The sequence below is a fragment of the Pipistrellus kuhlii genome, unplaced genomic scaffold (assembly GCF_014108245.1).
Source record: "Pipistrellus kuhlii isolate mPipKuh1 unplaced genomic scaffold, mPipKuh1.p scaffold_m20_p_9, whole genome shotgun sequence".
Lineage (NCBI taxonomy): Eukaryota > Metazoa > Chordata > Mammalia > Chiroptera > Vespertilionidae > Pipistrellus > Pipistrellus kuhlii.
The window spans coordinates 55032091-55051620 of NW_023425595.1; the positions used below are offsets into that span (position 1 = coordinate 55032091).

At 38.8% G+C, this 19530-nt stretch overlaps 1 protein-coding gene across 1 annotated transcript; it reads right to left on the reverse strand.

Moving 5' to 3' along the window:
• Window positions 1-2723: 2723 nt before the first annotated feature.
• On the reverse strand, window positions 2724-14964 carry MMP27 (matrix metallopeptidase 27). Its single transcript, XM_036428239.2, has 10 exons — window positions 14823-14964; window positions 13761-13999; window positions 12519-12667; window positions 12300-12428; window positions 7795-7956; window positions 7498-7618; window positions 6112-6242; window positions 5217-5376; window positions 4204-4307; window positions 2724-3247 (listed from the first exon to the last, which is right to left on the reverse strand). Exons 1-10 carry the CDS (start codon window positions 14922-14924, stop codon window positions 2994-2996), a joined length of 1551 nt encoding a protein of 516 aa, XP_036284132.1. The 5' UTR covers window positions 14925-14964; the 3' UTR covers window positions 2724-2993.
• Window positions 14965-19530: the final 4566 nt, after the last annotated feature.

The window sequence follows — 19530 nt, forward strand, 5'->3', positions numbered from 1 at the left end:
GTAGGGGCAGCACCCACCCCCTGTTCTCACAGAGGCCCGAATGGAACCCTACAGACCCAGCAATGGCACAACCAGCTCTATTTGTCCTCAGAGCATTTGTCATCCTGGACATATTCACTGTGTTTTGTCTCTTGGTGGGTTCTCAACTTGGACTGGAAAATAGGGACCATGAAGGCAGGGGCTTTGCTGTTCTGTTCACTGCTATGTCCCTGGCTCCTAGAATGGTGCCTCAATAAATATTCTTTGACTGAAAGAATATGCCTCAACAGACAGTGCATCTGACTTAAAGCGGGTATTAAATAAACATATATTGAATACATGAGACTATTTAATCATTACAACACCAAGGTACCGTGTTTCCTCGAAAATAAGACCTATTTACAGGTTTTCTTCTGAGTGAAATATAAGGCATCCCCCGAAAATAAGGCCCCCCTAGGCTAAACATGAGAGATTTGGTCCACTGATTCTGAAAGAAATGGAGTCACAAGAAATTCACCAGGAAATTCAGGAATTGGATTGTTATGATGTTCCAGAAGATGATGACATGATTGTCATTGAATAAATGACTAAATTCTTGACATTGTAGGATTCACAGTTTGTCTGGTTTGTGTTGACAACTACCATACTACCGTACCATATACAGGTAATAAATTTCCTTTATTTTCATTTAACAAAAATTGTGTACCATATTCTTCTTCATAGAAAAATAAGACATCCCCTGAAAATAAGACCTAGTGCATCTTTGTGAGCAAAAATTAATATAAGACACTGTCTTATTTTTGGGGAAACAGGGTAAGTACAATGTGAAAAATGACAAGGTGACATCTTAGTTGAAATCTGTCTCAATACATTTTCTAACACAGGATCCTGAGAAAAATCTCATGTAATCCAAGAGCCTTCTAATTTATGATGCATTTTCAAATGTGTTTCCTTCCTTCAAATCCCTAGTGTCATACTTGCAGAAGGCTTTTTAACTCATTTAATTTGTTTCATTTTCATGAATTTGTGTAGTTAAAATGCTCCCTATTTTATTTTTTGATTTTTTGCTTCTAAGTTTTAAAATAGTTCAGGAAACCTGAAACTCTGAATTAAGTTTGTAAAAAAAATAAAGCAACCTTGGAATTAAATGACTGTACTATTTATTACTAATAAAATTAAACACTATACTTCTGAAAAAAATGGAATAAAATCGTTAGTTTATTAAATTTCAAAATTAAAGCCAAATCTGGCTTAAAATTTATTTATTAATCAATAAATACTGCATGAAACTGTATAACATTTATGATTTCATGACCAATTATGTTAAAAACATGTGTTAGTTACTGATCTTTGTTTTTAATATTATCTATACCTTAAGACAAACAAGGGGCTAAAGATATGTCATGTATTTAAAATCACTTCCAGACCAAAAAAACCCCCCAAAACCCCATGCCATTTCCTCTGGAACAAATGATTCATTCAGGTTAGAGTCTTAGGAAAGTCCACCCATGATGAACAATAGAAAGGTTATGATGAGTTTCCCTTTGTCTTTAGGCAAGAAGACACTCAAATACATTCTCTCCGTGTGAATTCATTTGTTTCATCTCAGCTGCTCACACATCTCCAAAATGAGTAACTATTGCTTGTTCATGCTTGTTTTTAAGACTGTTTCTTTCTTTCAAGATTCAATGACAGGCCCTTAAGAAAACCAAGAAGGATACAGCAAACTGGAACAGTTTGTCATTCTGGTTAATTTGTTCCCAGGAGGTGTATGGTATAGCAGGGGGAGAATTGGTTCAGCTTTTATTCCAGTTTTGAGAAACCCTGAGATCAGCTTCTAGTTTTTTCCGGTTGTTTGTACTTTTGGATACATTGCTTAACTTACCTGATTACAATAATAATGGCTTACACTCATGGAGAGCAGCTTACTACGCCTCAAGCGCTAAGCCTCTGTGCTGTACGTGGCCAGGTGTTCAGCTTAAGAAGAACCCTAGGAGCCTGGGTCTCTTACTGTCCACGTTTCACACATGGAACTCCCAGGCACAGGGTGGCCAGAACTGCTAGTCCGCGGAGGAACTGGGCCAGAAGTCTGAGCTGTCTGGCTCCGGAAGCCATGCTCTTACCCAGCCTCCAAGCTGGCTCAGGGAATGAAAATGTCCTCTTTCTGAAGCAAGGTGAAATATATTTTGGTTCTGTTCTATAGGAGAAAAAATACCTTTGTAAGCTGATTTCCCAAGAAAGAGGAGGCCATGATGACATATTTGAGAGACATTAAAGCAAAGTTACTGCTTAACTACTATACATACACTTTTTAAAAATAACCACATAAATAAGAAATTGCATTCCTGATAGAAGGCGAAGCAGGGAGAGATTTGGCCGGAGGAGCGGGAGGCTGGAGTCTGGGCAGTGACTGGGGAGTTGACTTGGGAGGTGAGTTGGTAAAAGGACATTAAGAATGCTGCTCTGGCCAGTTTGCACAGTGGTCAGAGCACCGGCCTGCAGACCGAAGGGTCACAGTTTGATTCCCAATCAAGGACATGTATCTCAGTTGCAGGTTCAATCCACAGCCCAGTGTGGGAGGCAACCAATCAATGTGTTTCTGTTATGTCCACAAAGGTGGTATTTTGCTCTCCCAACTGTGCAGTATTTCTCAGTGGGCTCACAATGTGGATAGAGACAAAGGATGGAGTTTATTAGGCCTCTTCAACTCCAAACGTCCAGACAAAACCAAATACTAAAGATTGGTTTAATAAATGTCTCCTGTATTTAGTTATTGTAAGACACATGGCTTATTTCTCCACGTCACAAAGTATAAAATGGGCTTAAAGCACAGAGACAATTTTGTTTATACATAATAACTTTCTGTAAAAAGAATCAGGCACCACAAAATGGATGTTGCATCTTTATCCAATAGACGTTTAGAGCTGAGACTGGCAACTTGATGTTAAAGAATAGTTTTATTTTACTTTGAAGCAGAATTCAGATTAAAAGACCTCTTGAGATTTATTTTAGGTCTATGAATTTTTTAAATAACTATAGATTTCTTTCAGCACGTGAGCAATAATGAAAATAAGCAAGTTTAAATTCTTATGATAAAATATCTCCAATCCTCCTGAATGTACTTTTTCCTTGCTGGTATTAAAATCAGATGATGAGTCTAGTGGTTCTTTACATTGAAACCAAGTATTGGGATTCAGCACGCGGGTAATGTTCTTTGCCTTAGGATCATATTCAAATTGTTTTGATCTCCGGAAGAAATAGAAGAATCCTAGAGAGAGAGAGAATCATTATTAGATATCTTGCACAACTAGACAATGGTTCCATACTTCTTAATTTTATGAACATAGAATAAAATAATTGAACATCATGCAGAGAGAACAAACTTGTGTAATTATATAGATACATGTTACTTTCTTACTATCACATGAGAAATATTATTATTTTTATTTTCCTGAGGAAGCAGTTAAGGTATGAAACATGAATTTCAAGGGAGGTACTACATTTCCAGCCAGACTTTTGGTTTATGCCGAAATTTGCAAAGTACATAAGTGTCTCAAGAGTGTGAGGGGGAGAAGAAGGCCAGTGTGGGTATAGATTTTGTTCCCATTTCCTCATTTCCTTAGAGTTGTCTTACTTTATTTTAGGTGTTGTGATTCTGTGTTGGATGTCACTGGAATAAAGATTGTGCCACTCAAAAACATTTTTGGAGTTTACTCCATGGTCTGAGTCATTGTCTTTGAAACACTAGTAGCTGGACTGGTACATTAAATTGCCTGATGTTCTTTGAAGACTGTAAATTCCTGAATATCTTCCACAATACCGTGGCCTCAAAACTCCACAGAATTTGTACTTTCACACACCTGAGCTGTGCATATTAAACTATATACATTAGAGTTTGAGAATCACTGTTCAGTGTATGTGCTTAGTTATTCTTTATGCTTAAAACTCACCAAGGAGTGTCTGCCAGGGGGTATCTTGGATCAATGATAAATAAAACTAATTTTGGTACTATTCACATAGATTCTAAGTGTTCTAGCAGAGAATGTAATTCAGGATTTACTGATTCAGTTTGTGATGATGCTCACAGGGTTAAAGTTTATTACCACATATGCTCGAGAGTAGTAAAATAACATTAACATTGAAACGTTGAAGTCTTTGTGCTGTCTTCTTTTACAGTCAATAAAGTCTTCCAGTTGTCCTAAGAGACAAGGCCTTGATGCTTACCTTTATGCTGGAAAGCAGCATCAACCCGGAGACCAATTCCTGGGAAGGATTTTACCACCCTCCGTGGGTACCCTCGGTCCATGGTTTGGGTCACTTCATCATACCTGGATACATGGATAGGAAAAGTTTTTTTTGGATTCTTTGTTTTGGGGAGCTTAATTCATCTACTGCCCAACTGGAAGTCAAGCAGGGATGTAGAGAAAAAAAGGCCTTGTAGAGGAAAGCTAATTGGATCAGTATTTTAAAAATGTGGCAAAGGCCCTGGCTGTGGTTGCTAAGTGGTTACAGCATCAGTCAAGGGTTTGATTCCTGGCCAAACATATGTACCTGGGTTGCAGGTTTGATCCCTGACCCCAATTGGGGCTGTGTGAGTGGCAACCAATTGATGGGTCTCTTTCACATTGATATTTATCTCTCTCTTTCTCTCTCTCTCTCTCTCTCTCTCTCTCTCTCTCTCTCTCTCTCTCTCTCTCTCTCCCTCTCCCTCTCCCTCTCCCTCTCCCTCTCCCTCTCCCTCCCTCCCTCCGTCCCTCCCTCCCTCCCTCCCTCCCTTCTTTTCTCCCTTCTACTTTCTCTAAAACTCAATGGAAAAAAATATCCTTGGGTGAGGACTAACTACAACAAAATAAAGGCAAATGATACTTTTGGTTGAATTGTTTACAGTGTCTTGAAAATAGGATTTGATGAGGAGGAAAAAGCCACATAATTTATCAGACTGATGCTATTTCAAGGAAATGTTAAAGTAAGGGTTCAGCTTGGAGCTTTCATAGATTTGATTAAATATTTTTATGCCACCAGCAAGTTGGTTGACATCACTAGCTTTATTGTTTTATATTATCTTTTTTGTAAGTGGGAGAAAGATCTTTGGACTCATTAACACATTTAAAAAAATAAATGTTATCCATCTGAAATTGCCTTCAACATAATTGACTTTAAGAAGACTATAGGTTAGTTTTATTTTAGCCTGTGCTAAAGTGATGCTATGTGAATTTTTTTCTTCAGAATACACTTACCTCCAGCACCAAATGCCCACAAAGAAGTAGGTTTTGCTTGTGCTGTGGTCACAGACAGCTGCATCAATTTTCTTTACATATCTTGGAAAGCCAAGTGTATAGATGGATTTGGGAGAATCTGGTAAAACAGCATATCCTCTGACCATCCAGAAACTGTCATCTAGGAAGGGAGAAAGTGATTCTCTTATGATCTATTTTCTAGAATGAGAACTAGATGTCTTAAGATGTTTGGGGGGAAAAAATAGATGCCTAATTCCTTTTAGTTTTAATGCCCAGAGATTTAGTAATTTTATGTTTCCATGTATTCTTACCACGTTCTTTAGCTACTTGTATCATTAATATTATACAAATAACGTATACCTATAGTTAAGAGTGTGCCTACCCATGTCAATTGGTTTCACCGTATTGGTTGCTTTTCTAACTCTGACAAAACGATCAAGTGTGTTTGGACATGTTCTTCTAAATTTCAGCACTCAAGGGTTCTCATTGGCAAGTAATCTGAACAAGTCCTTAGAAAAAGTAAGGTTGCTAGTTTAAATGTAAAATATCAGCTAAATATATCAAACAAACAATGACAGCTTTTTGGTATAAGTATATCCAAAATATTGCAATACATATTCATACTAAAATCATTTTATTTTATCTGAAGTTCAAATCATCCTGTGGTTTATTTGCCAAATTTGGCAACCTTAGTAAAAAGGGAATAAAAGATATGGACTACTTTTATTTGGCAGAAAAAAGACTGTTTATACTGTGTTTTCTTTTTTTAATCTCCTGTGCAACTGGGTGTGTTTATCTTCCCAGCCACGGAGAATCCCTGGATAGTTATTCTTTACGACAGAAACCTAAGTGCAGGCACTCCTGGAAGGAAGGAAATCTTGATGGGAAAAATTACCTTTAAAAACCAGAATCTTATCTTTAGGGCTCTCATATGCAGCTTGAATATCAGCTGGCAGAGATGGCCAAAGTGATGAGATTAATTCAAATTCAACATCGGTGATATCACAATAGATCCTCCATAGGTACCTGTGTTAAACAAAAAACACTTTCTATATACAGCCTCTATATGTCTGGTTCAATGAGAATATTTTAAACTTAGGCTTTTACCTAATTGGTTGATATTTTCCTCAAATAATTTAGAGCTTCCATACAATTTCCCTAAGTGAAGTTAGGTGGCTGTGCATTCAATTCTACCCTTTGGACTACCAAGGTCAGGACATGCCTTCGTACCCATTCTCTTGGGTACATAGAGTAGCAAACTATCCATGGAATCCTCATAAATAGTACTCAATGTTTTGGGGAGTTTAATTCACCCACTACCCAAATTGGAGTGCTCACTGGCCTCATTTTTGCCAAAGTGGAAATACCCAACATTCTAAGCCAACCAAGCACTCAAAGAACTTTTTGGTGCTGATGCTTGCTGGAATAAAGGAACATTATTGTGGGCATTGCAAAATATTTCCACAGGTTTTCCTTTCTGGAACATTCTGATTCTCTGAATGAGTCTTGAAAAGTTCTTATATTCTGTCCCCTTCTTATGCTAGCAACCCTCCCCTGCCAAATGGTCTCTCGCCTCTGCTGTCAGGAGCATGTCATTACAGGGCTATAGAGTCATGGGTGGAAAGAGTCTGATTTCAAATATCCTTTCTTTTTGTCCTGTGTCTTGTTAGATGTTATATGTCTTTATACTTTGTTCTATTAATAAAAATATGGCCATTGTGTACATAGCTGGCACATTATGCTGCAATTTATGCCCAATAAATTATACACAGTGTAAGTAGAGATTTCCTACTACAGTTAACACTTTGTTATAACATTAAGAAATGGCCTGTTGATATGAGTTAAACATTGGACTATCCAGGTAGGAAAAAGGTCTAATTTTTTTTAATCACTTTTTGATTTAAATACTCTAACCATGGCCAGTTTCAAGCTACCAAAGTGATGTAAACTGGTTTACAAAATTCCTGAAAATTTAACAATTGGCTGAAATGCTAAGTCATCTCCAGCAAGCCACAAGATTGGTGTACTATTTTAGCTAAAAAAGAAATCACTGAAAGCTGACTTTCAGTAGAAATTTAAAAATTTGCTTAAAGACCTTAAAAATCAATTCATCAAACAAGTAAGAGATATGCACAAAAACATTCAAACAGCATGGGCAATTATAAAATGAAAAGTAAAAGGCATACATTCTCGCTATGTTCATGACTCCCTCTTTATCCCTGAATCTCTTGAATAGAAAAATCTTCATAGAAAGTTAAGGTATTTAAAATAATGGGTTTACCTGCCTTTAAAGAACATTACTTCTCTGCGGAAAGTGGTGATAGCATCAAAAGTCAAATCAGGGTCACAAGCATGGGGTATAGTGGGTTTCTTTGGCTTAGCAGGTGTCTTAGGTGGACCCCCTTTGACAAGAAAAGAAATACCAGAATTAAGAAGGCATGTGGAAATACCTACAGGAGGATCTTACCCAAGTGAATATTTTCTTCATGATAATATTTCAAGAAGTGATTTTTGCAACTTCCTTCTAGAAACCTTCCCATTTAGTTCACATTATATTCAGATTTATGGTGTTGCTCACCATAGATGGATTGGATTCCGTTGATATCGTCCTGAGAAAGTGGGTATTTCCTAGGATCCAGGGACACATAATTTGGGAACATCAAAGCTGTTGGATCATTGGAGTGCGAGAGCCCCAGTGAATGACCAAATTCATGAGCAGCCGCAAGAAATAAGTTGAATCCTTAACAAAAACAGGGAAAACAGGAGTACATGAGTCACTCAACAGCAGAATGGTTATACCTGAGACTAGGAAGTAACTAGAGGTTTGCCATACAGTGGTTAATTCTTATACCATATGCATCATCATTTATATGAAAAATATTTCAAAATTAATCAGTGGTATTAGTCATATCATGGAGAAATGTAACCCAAAGTAAGCAAATGGTAGAAATCAAGTGTCTTAGAAATTGATAGTATTAAAAAAAGATTGAGCTGAAACTGGTTTGGCTCAATGGATAGAGCGTCGGCTTGAGGACTGAAGGGACCCGGGTTCGATTCTGGTCAAGGGCATGTACCTTGGTTGTGGGCATATCCCCAGTAGGGGGTGTGCAAGAGGCAACTGATCGATGACTCTCTCTCATCGATGTTTCTAACTCTCTATCTCTCTCCCTTCCTCTCTGTACAAAATCAATATAATATATTAAAAAAAAAAAAGATTGAAGTTGCCAGCTTTGATTGTCTCTAGGCTATGCTATATGTGCTGCTTCTTCTACTCATATGCTTCAGAGGTTCTCCATTGCTGTAGGGTAAAGTCCAAATACCTTCACGTATAACCATTCAAGATCTAGTCCCTGCATTTTCTCCAGGCTGATATTTTATTTTCATATACCATGAGCTATCCATGTTCAATCATTTGCAGTTCTCATCTATGTTATGTTCTTTCTAATCTCAGTGTCTTAATATCTCATTTCTTCTGCCCAGAATATTAATTACCTCTCCTACCCCTTGTTACCTAGCCATCCTACTTCTTTCTCTGGAGTTATCTCCTTCATGAAATTTCCTTATTTCCCCCAGCTCCTACTCAGGTTGAGTTAAATGCGCCTCTCTGAGCTTCCATAGACTCAGTTCCTAATTCTGGCAGAGCACATAAAGAGACAGCAATTGTCTATTTCTTTCACCAAGCTGTGAATCTTTCAGTCAAGTGACGATGTCTTAACCATCTTTTGTTCCTCGTGACTGCGAAACTTTTTATCAATAGTGAGTGCTTAATAATGGTTGCTGGCAATACAGGTATTTATTTGGCTGATAGAATCGTTACATGCACCCCTTATATAAGACCATATTACCCTGTACTTCTCCATACCCCAAACCTTACTATGCATGGTGGAATTGCCTTTTTACTTCTCTGTCACTAGTCCTTAGGGTTTTAAATATTAGATTCTGTCCCTGAACTTAGCACTAAGCCTATGGATCCTAAGGAAAAGGCTGAACTTTTCATGATGGACCCTTGTCCAGTGATATTTGCACAAAATGAACATGGAATGGTAAAAGGATTATTACATGGCATTTCATGCTTTTCTGCTCTTGATATTGTTGCTGCCCCTTGTCTGGCTGGTAATATCACAGGATTTGCTTCTAGACAAGGGATGGGACAAATGACTGAGAAAAGAACATGTCATCTAAATGATGTCCAAACCTTTATCCTGGCTTTCATGACCCTCTATAATCTGAATCCTATTCGCCATTTTAGCCTTCTCTTCCACTGCAATTCTAACACTTCAGTTGGTTGAATTCTTCTGTCCAGAGCAGAGTTCCTGCTTGGCCTTCAGGTCTCAGGCATCACTTCCTCCCCCGACTTCTTTATCTGTGTTTAGGTGAATTTCTTTAATGTGCTTCTATTACATCTCCATAGGTTCCTTTATCCGAATGTTGATCATATTGATTTGAATTGCCATTTGATAGTGTGTGCCCTCTAGATTATAAACCCTGGAGGTCAAGGTCTGTGCCTTATCCACTATTGTACTAGTCTACTCCATTTCTATCAGAGAGCCTGGGCCAGAGGATGTTGAATGACTTCTTTTATCAAATATTTGTAGAGCATCATTCATGTGCTGAAAATGTTACAGGACGAATGATACTGTGGGAAAAGAATAACATCTTTGTCTTCTTGGAGATGTTAATAGGTAAAATTTGCATTATACATTGGTACCTTTTGAACATTTTTTTCCTGTGCCTGGAAATAAATCATCATTACCATCAATACTATTAATCATCAATGTCAAACACCTTTTGAATGTTCACAATGGGCAAGTGCTTTGCAGAGTGTTGGATTGCAGGCACTTGTGTCATCTTCCTGCACGAATGGCATTATTAGCCTTATTCTACAGATAAATAAACAGAGCACAAGAAAATTAACTAAGTTGCCCAGGGTCCATCAGGTAGTAAGTCAATAGGAAGCCTTAAAAGAGACCAAGGGCTGCCAAACCAGTCCATCGCTCTTTCCACATCCCAACACTGTGCACCAGTAGCATGTCAAGGGCCTGTTCAGGTCTCTGTGTAGCACATACAAGCCTGGCTTTAGGGGATTCTTGAGAAAATCTCTATATGAGCTTGAGGTTTGCCCTTCGGCTATCACCATGCAATGGCTTGTTCTTCTTACAGGAAGCAGTGGGATTAGCAGATGACTATTGTCTATTGCTTTTAGGCAAGTTACACTAAGACTTTTGCACCTTTTCCACAGAGAGACCCTACATGGTCCAATCAAGGAGGTAATCATATAGCATATACTATTGCCAATTTTTTGTTTAAAAATCCCAATGTGATTGAAGATTACATTTGCATGAGGGTTTTGTTATTGTTTTTATTAGAGAATGGGAAGATATCTTCTCTTTTATGTCAGTGAGCTACAAGACATACAGTTGGATTCCTTGGGGCTTACAATCTGTACCTTGAAGAATATAATAAAGTAATTAGGAAGAAACCCATTTATTTGGGTACTGTTGCTTGATTATGCTCCCAGAACTTGGTGGAGGGCTCTATTTATTCCCTGACTTGCTGAAACAAGTTTTGCCAGTGTGGGGTCCAGAACTCTTTGGACTTTTTAATAATCCACTCATACATACTTCTTGGCAGAAGGTTTATAGCAGTGTGGGTAATAGTAATTACCACTAAATATTGGACTTAATAGGGATGAAAGGATGGTGAAATCTTTTACTGATCTCTGCCTCTAGATATGAAAGTAAATCCTGGGAGTCATGCTGATTTGGGCCAATACTAGGATATTACCTGTAACTGCCTGATTCAACATATTCACACTGCCTTTAGGGCAAATCCAAAGACATACTGGGACATGTCTCAGCAGAAGATACATAACAAGCATGACCCATTTAACCCCATTTCCCTCATCCACTTGTCAGTGATGCTAACCTTTGTGGCAATAGAAACAACCAACTCTAGACCCTGGTGCCTGAAGTCTAGCCATGCACTGACTTTCTTACCCTGTTTGTTCACTAGCACTCAGAAGAATAACTGCATTACAGTGAGTGGCCATCAGCCATACTGAAGTAACTGGCTTTCATTTTGCAGAAAGTATAAAACTGACAAACTATCTGGAGTCACTTGGCCAGAACTAAATTGTGGCGTGTGTACCACCACCAGCAGAGCCACAGCCTCTGCTTTCCTGGGACCCTGGACAACAGATACCAGCACCAAGGTAACTGTTGTCAATGACAGGAAAAAAAAAAAAAAAGAGTGAGCAAGTCTCCTGAGCTCCTTTGTTTGATGCACATGCTTTTAGTGTAGTAGAGGTTTTTTTTGTTGTTGTTTTTTTATTTAAAAAGTAATAAAACATCTTTATTTTAGTGCCAGGGAGGCCCTTTAAGAGAAATAAAATCAAACGCTTGTTCTGAAGGAATGGATCAAATGTAAAGATTAGGGCCTAATTATTATTTTTTAAAATTTTTTACATATGTCTTTATTTTTCCCCCCACTGATCTCCCCCCTGCCTCCCATACACCCTGGCACTTGTAGGGTCTAATTCTTTAGCAGATGAGCAAGAGTTTGAAGAGGAAGTTCATGCCTGTAAACAGGACTTATACGAGTCACGAGTTCACACACACCATCCTTCAGTCACTAACTAAACATTACTGCCTCTGTGAAGGCTTTTTAAAATCCTCAGCCACAGAAAACTTCTACAGCATATTCTGCCTTGTATGCTGGTATATATGCCTAGAACGTATACACCACAGGATCATGAACCTCTGAAGGACTGGAATTTTTCTAGTGCAGTCCCGTGGCTCCTACAACACCTTGCATAATTCCAGGCACATAGCAAACCCTTAGGCATTGTGGGTGTATAAATGAATATGAGTCAGTGAAGAATGTTATGATTATAATAAGATTAGCAACTTTATGAGATGCTGTGTGGTTAAGGCTCTGATTGTACAAGCAACATTTTCTGAACAGATATGGGACGCTTTCACCTGAAAATATGGAAAATTGTGAGAAAATCGGCACAAAACTATAATATTTTTCGGGAATTCTCTAGAATAATAAAATTTTGTTCATAAATAAAATTGGGCTCACCTGCTCCATCCTTGGTCCAGTTTTCATCCTCATCAAAGTGAATGTCTCCACCCAGACCTTGACCAGGTGGAAAGGCATGGGCGAGGAGTCCCAGGGGGCCATCAAAATAACGAGGACACTGACCATGGACTGAGACACAATTCAAACGGGGGACAGGTCAGTTTCTCCAAAGCCTTGAGATGAAATAGCTGTATTTTTCCTCACATTTTCAAAGCTTACCTCGTTTCCGAAAGGCAATCATGATATCCGCAACCCCCTTGGAAATCTTGGTGAATGTTAGCGGAGTGACTTTGCCCCACACCTCTAAACCTTCTTTGATAGCCTCATCCACATCCGCTCGTGCCATATCCGGAGTGTAGTTCACGATTCTTAAAAAGTAGCATAAATATGTCAGTTGGTGGTTATACATGCATGGATACATGCATACTTCAAAAGAAAATAATTTCTATCTTCTGAGTCAGATGCTGCAGTGACTTTTGGTATGCTGCTAACTTATACTTGTATTATTCTTTACTATTTAAATAAAGTACTTTTTCAATTCTCTCTCATCTGCCTTATTCATCAGGTAGTATTATAACACTTTAATACATAAGGGTCAAAGAGTTGAAATGACTTCCCTAAGATCATACTCTAAATGGGAAAGCATTCGTCTCATTGATGAGTTTGCTATGTGGATGACCGTCTTATAAACGTTCTAAAAAGAATTGAGATTTTCCTCAGTTGGCTTGTGGAAATCAGTCTTATGCATGTGTTGTACGTTAAGAGTGTTACTTGAGAGTCTAAATGCTTAGATACTCAGCAAAAGATTTTCCTTTTGTTTATATTACCTGTTTTACTAACCCTATTTTTACCTCAACCCCTAAGACACAAGAAGATGAAGGAAGAACTATCAGAAAGATTCTCCAGGGCCAGCTGGGAGGGGTCTAGAGCGATGGTCAAGGCCACTGACTCTACTGCAGCTCATAGGAACACTTCATCCTCTTCCTGCCAGTGAGCCAGCCCCTTTCTTTAAGATGCAGGGAGGCGAACCCCACACTTCACTCTGCGGCCCAGCTGAGATTTGACAGCTTCACACTCATCTCTAAGGTCTCCCCATTTTCTCTTGAGCACACATCCTCTGTACCTTCAAACATCTAAATCAAATGGCAGTGCATCTGATCCTGAACTTATATGGAGATGGCAGAGGCTAGAGAATTTTAGGGCAAACCTGCCAGTGTGCTGGTAAGAGTTAGGTAACCTTGGCTATGGGAAATAAACGTTGGTCTCATTTTCTCTGTATTTAAGGTGGTGAAAACAGTGGTGCATACACCACAGTTTGTTGGGAGGATAAATCAATGAGACCTAGGACGTGCCATGCACGTAGGAAGTGTGCAGTAAAGTGAAATATCATTGTATTTGTTGTTTGGAGACGATATTCCTGTTCCTCGGGACTGGAGGGAAATAAGTTGATGGAAGAATTACCTGTAGGTGAGGTTGTATTTCGTCCACCCAGGGAGAGTGAAGCCATACTGACCCACATCAGGAACCCCACACCTGGGCGCCTTCATGATCTCCAGGGTGTTTGAGTCCAGCTTTCCAGTCACTGTCAGCCCAAAAAATGCTTGCATTTCCCGCAGTTTGCCATCTATGAGACTCCTGTTCATGCTTTGAACAAGATGGCTCCCTTCTACTTCCAGAGAGTAGAACTGGTTGAGATATGCCTGACCAAAAAGACAAAAAACAGGCACAGACTACAGGAAAGCAAATTTCCATCTCTGGATAAAACATAATTGTCTGAAATCCTTTTGGGCAGTGAGGGAGGAGGAAGAAAATAAGCAATGAGGACAAGGAAGGAGCAAGGGAAGCAAGAAGGAAATAAAGAGGAAAGAAAATAGTCACCCTGTTTTTTTTAATTTCCAACAACTGTAGAGCCACGTGTCATCAGAATTGGCCAAACCACTCAACTCAGAAAACTCCAAACCTCCACAGAAGAGAATCAAACTTCTTCTATGTGTTAAATGATTACACATCTTACACATTTTTAAGGTTACATTCATTTTAGTGTTTCCTTGAAACAAATTCTAAATAGATGATTATTCACCTTGCAAATTTAATTGAGTTAACCAAATATGGCAAACCAGCTGGACTGATTTTTAGAGGGAATCTCCAAAGCAATGTATTTTTTATATATGGAAGGATAAGGGAATCCAAATTGTATTGGCGCCTCCTAGCTGGTCTTAAAATACTTTTATGTGGAGCTCCATTTTCTGCAGGGCTGTCCCCTGTCCCTTCTCACCAGCTCTTCACTTAGTATCATTGCTCAGAGTTGTAGCAATCCTGCCTCTCCCCCAACCTCACACCCTCACTTTCCAACCCCACACAATTCCTTCATGTCTGTGGAACTAGGAAAATAGAAAGCAGATCCTTCTCACAAGAGAGTTCAGGATTCTTTTGTAGGAATTTCCTGTCTTTTAAAGTCCCAGGAAATCAATAAAATGATTTTTTTAAATTGATAGTCATTAATAACATTTATTGAGCCAGTACCTGAGCCAGTTGCATGTTTTCTTCATCTTCCATCTTTTGGTCTGTAGGAAATGCAGAAGAAAACGTTATAAAGAGCACAGATAGAAGCAGGCGGCTCCTCATTCCTCCGTCTCTTCAGTTGAAGCCTGGTTCTGTTTGCAAAGAATTTGGAAAATAATAGTGAGACGTGGCATGGATTGGCTTGTATCATGGTTTAATTAATAACAGAAAAAGAACATTTGCCATGAAGTGTGTCATGATATGCTTTTACTTTTCTTAGATTGAATTGATTTTGCAATCAACATCTGCAATTGTTTAGTAAACAAAGCCATTGTTCATTACTGAATTAAATATAATCAGCCTCCAAGTTACTTTTGTCCTTGTTAACTTGGAAGTTTTCCTTTTCATAAATTCTTAAGAGTTTATAAAATAATTTTTTTTGAATGAAACTCTAAAATATCTTGGGTAACATGGTATCATAAAAAGACAGTTGAATTAGGAATCAATCGATAAAATTAACTAGGGAAAACATCAAATGTTTATTGAACACCTACTATTTGCCTGTCACTGTAAATCGCAACTTAGTGGAGAATTCAGACCCATACAGAGAACAAGGCCAGACAAAATGGAGGCAAGTTGCAAATGTGCAGTGAAGATTCCTGAAATTTTGAGAAGGGACTGAGAGCGTTTAAGCTGGTGGGGCTTGCAATTGGTCTTGAAAAAATGCTTAGGATTTGGATTGCACAGAGAAAGGGAGAAGCTATAGGAGTGGAGGGAGGCCAAAGGGAGCAGATACTGCAGTGAGCTGTAGGAAATAGTATGGCTCTTCTCAAGCAAATACATGTGTTGACAGCCATAGTAGATGGGATGGAGGGTCTAAGAAAGATATAGAGAAAATGAATGTTTAGAATCTTTATTGTTTCATGATTGCATTTGATTGAGAGTGTGTCTGGATAGAGAATTTCAGGCTGAAATAAATTTCCCGTTGAACTTTGAATGTACTGTTCCATTGTTTTCTAGAATCTAGTATTGTGGTTGAGTAGTCTTTTTATTCTGATTCTTGATATTTTTTTTCTGAAAATTTTTAGAAATCTCTTTACCTCCATATCCTAAAATTTCATAATGATGTGTCTTAATGTTGATCTGTTTGCATTAACATTGCTGGGGAGTAAATGGGTCCTTTCATTATGAAAACTTCTATTGGAGGGAACTTTCCTGTTATTTTTTTGATAAATTATTCCCATTCATTTTCATCTCCCCCCCCCGAAATATATATATATATATATATATATATATATATATATATATATATATATATATATATATAAAATCCACACAAGACCTGTGGATTGAGTCTCTGTGTTTCTAATATATCCTTTACTATTTTCCATTAACTTTATTTTTCAGCTCACTTATTGAGTTTCAGCTATATTAATTTCCAAGAGCTTTCTAGTTCTCTGAGTATCATTTTTTTAAACTTTCTTTTTCTTTTGCATTTTGTTTGTATATTTAGATGTAAAATAGGCCATACTTTAAGGGAATATTAAGCATATTTTTAGTTTATTTTGACATTTTATTTTGCTCCCAGGATTATCTGTATTTCTTTCAAAAAATTTTTTGGTGTCTGTTTTTCACATTAGAAGCTATTTTTTCCTCCTAAAGTTTGGAGACCTTGGGTTGTGCAATCTGTTTAAGCATAAGAAGCAAGGGCTGGCTGGGTAGGTTAGACTGTATCCTGATAGGCCAAGGTTTTGGGTTCTATTCCCAGTCAGGGCACATACAAGAAGCAATTAATGAATGCATAAATAAGTAGAACAACAAATTGATGTTTCTCTCTCTTTCCCTCTCACTTTCTTTACCCTTCCATTCTCTTTCTCTAAAATCGATAAACAAAAATTTAAAAAGAATGAGAAACAAGAAAGCTGACTGGAAGCTCTGCACATGGGCAGGGATTGTCAATCCACGACCTTCACTGCCTGGAAGTAGGTGGGTTCTGGACATTTCATGTGACACATTAGTTGGAATGAAATTTGGTTGAATATAATAGAAAAACAAAATGGCAGATGATTAAAAAAAATATTTTTCTCTTCCATAGGAAGAGTTCAGATTTGGTGGTGCAGGGTATGAATGAGAACTCCACATCATCAGGGATGTAGTCATCATCCTGCTGCACCCACCACACTCAGTGTATCACCTCATCGTGGTCCAGGTGGCTTCTCAAGCTTCAGTGAATGTGTCTGCCTCACAGGCAGCAGGAAGGGGAAGGCAGGAAAGGTAAATTCCCATATTTTCCATAAGACTGTACAATACTCTGCTTTCACACTTTGGCAAGAAATTAACATGTGGTCGCATGTAGCTGAAAGCAAGGATACAAACTGTAGTCTTTTAGCTGGATGCATTGCTACTTCAAATGAAATTGGGGGCTTAAAGCAGCAAAGAGAGGGGAGAATCGTGTTAATGTAGACAACTGGCAGCCTCTGCCCCCTTTTTTACAGTGTATCTGCAAGTCTATTTCTTGGGCTAGTAAGTGTCACCAGAGAAGATTCCTCTAGTTGCCCATCATTTTATTTATTTTTTCTTTTACATTTTTTAAATTAAATTATCTGTGTACATATTTTAACATTGCGCCCTCCCCTTCCAATACATACCTTTCCTCCCCAGAGTTTTGTGTCCATTGGTTGTACTTATATGCATGTATACAAGTCCTTTGGTTGATCTATTATCTCCCCCAGATCTCCCTACCCTCCCCGCTGTAATTTGACAGTCTGCTTGTTGTTTTACTGACTCTATTTTATCTTTTGGTTCATCAGTTTATAATGTTCTTTATTATCCATAAATGAGTGAGCCAAAAGAACTTCTTCACTGATACTGCCCCTAGGGCAATGGAAGCTAAAGAGAAAATAAACAAATGGGACTACATCAAAATAGTTGCCCATCATTTTAATCTCCCAGCAGCAAAGATGGAGGAGATGGCTTTAGTGCCTTATGTCACATCCCCGAGGCACACGGCTGATTGTAGTTGCAGTGGTAGAGGATGGGTTAGTATAACTCACCTTTTCAGACAAAGTCCGACTTGAAGAGCATAATGGATATTCTTCTGTTTCTACTCAGGGCACTGACCTCAACAGATCATTGCCTCAACGCAATGGGTCAGGGAACAGAAAGATGACTGTTCCAGCCTTTTCTCCACTGAGACCTGAATAATTGACTGGTGTTCTTTAGACTTCTGAGGCAGTCCAGATGAACCTGAGCCCATAGCAGTTAGCAGCTGCTCATAGCAAATAACCAGTAACACACACTTGTGTTGGCTTTTGTTCCTTGACTGTTTTTCGTCTGCTTGCTACCTCAGTCATGATTCCTGGGACCATGTCTTGAATAAAAGAACTCTACCAAGCTAAGATAAAAACAATCTTATTATTTAAACTCCAAGCTTAGATTCTTATATCACTTGTACTCATATAAAATCTCAGTAGAACAGCCAGAAAATAGCTTGAAAATTGTTGTCAAAAAAAGAACTGATGAAACCGGTTTGGCTCAGTGGATAGAGTGTCGGCCTGAGGACTGAAAGGTCCCAGGTTTGATTCCGGTCAAGGGCATGTACGTTGGTTGTAGGCACATCCTCAGTAGGGGTTGTGCAAGAGGCAGCTGATCGATGATTCTCTCTCATCGATGTTTTTAACTCTCTATCCTTCTCTCTTCTTCTCTCTGTAAAAAATCAATAAAATATATTTAAAAAGAAAAGAACCTAAAAAAGAATAATTTTTTGAATTCTTTATAATACTTTATATTTCTATATGCTTCCTATGACTATAAAATGTGGTTAAAGAAATAATATGCATTCATTTCTTATCTCGAAAATTTTTAGGGAAGTTTGGGCCAAAAATCAATCATGACTAACAGCAGTTCTGAGAAGATGAATCTCCTAACTTCTTGTCTGTACATGAAAATATGATAGATAGCCTGAACTGAATCTACTGTTAAAAGTGAAATACCTACATCTTACATGTTATTCTGTACTTGCTTCATTTATAAAATGAATTGTTTATATATCAATTTCACTTCTCTTAGCCTAGCACTACAACACATAGGTCACTGATCTATTCTTGTTGAATAAATGAACAAATGAAGACAATTATAGTAAACTAGTGGCCCAGTGCACAAAATTTGTGCTTGGGGACAGGGTGGGTCCCCTCAGCCCAGCCTGTACCCTGTCTAATTGGAAACTCCTTGGAGGATGTATGACTGCTGGTTTAGGCCTGATCCCTGTGGGACTGGGATCTCGCTCACAATCTGGGACCACTGGCTCCTAACCGCTCACCTGCCTGCCTGCCTGGTCACCCCTAATTGCCTCTGCCTGCCTGCCTGATTGCCCTTATCCCTCTGTTGGCCTGATCTCACCTCTAACTGCCTCTGCCTGCCTAATCACTGGGGCCTGGGGTTCAGGTGAATGAGATTCCTGGCTGGCAGGCCACTGACAGCAAGCTATCCAATGGCCGATTCTGAGAGGAATGGGGCTCCCTCCTGTCAGAGTTTGGTTTGAATGCTGGCCACACCCCTGATTGTGTGAGACCCAGAGTTCCACCGTGCCCTGTCAGCCAGGGCACACAGCCCCCTCCTGCTGCAGTGCCGTAGCATCTCGGGGCACACAACCCCCTCCCACTATAGTGCTGTGGCATCCTGGGGCCCAAAGCCCCCTCAGCAGTCAGTGCTGGGTTGCTGTGGTGTCTGC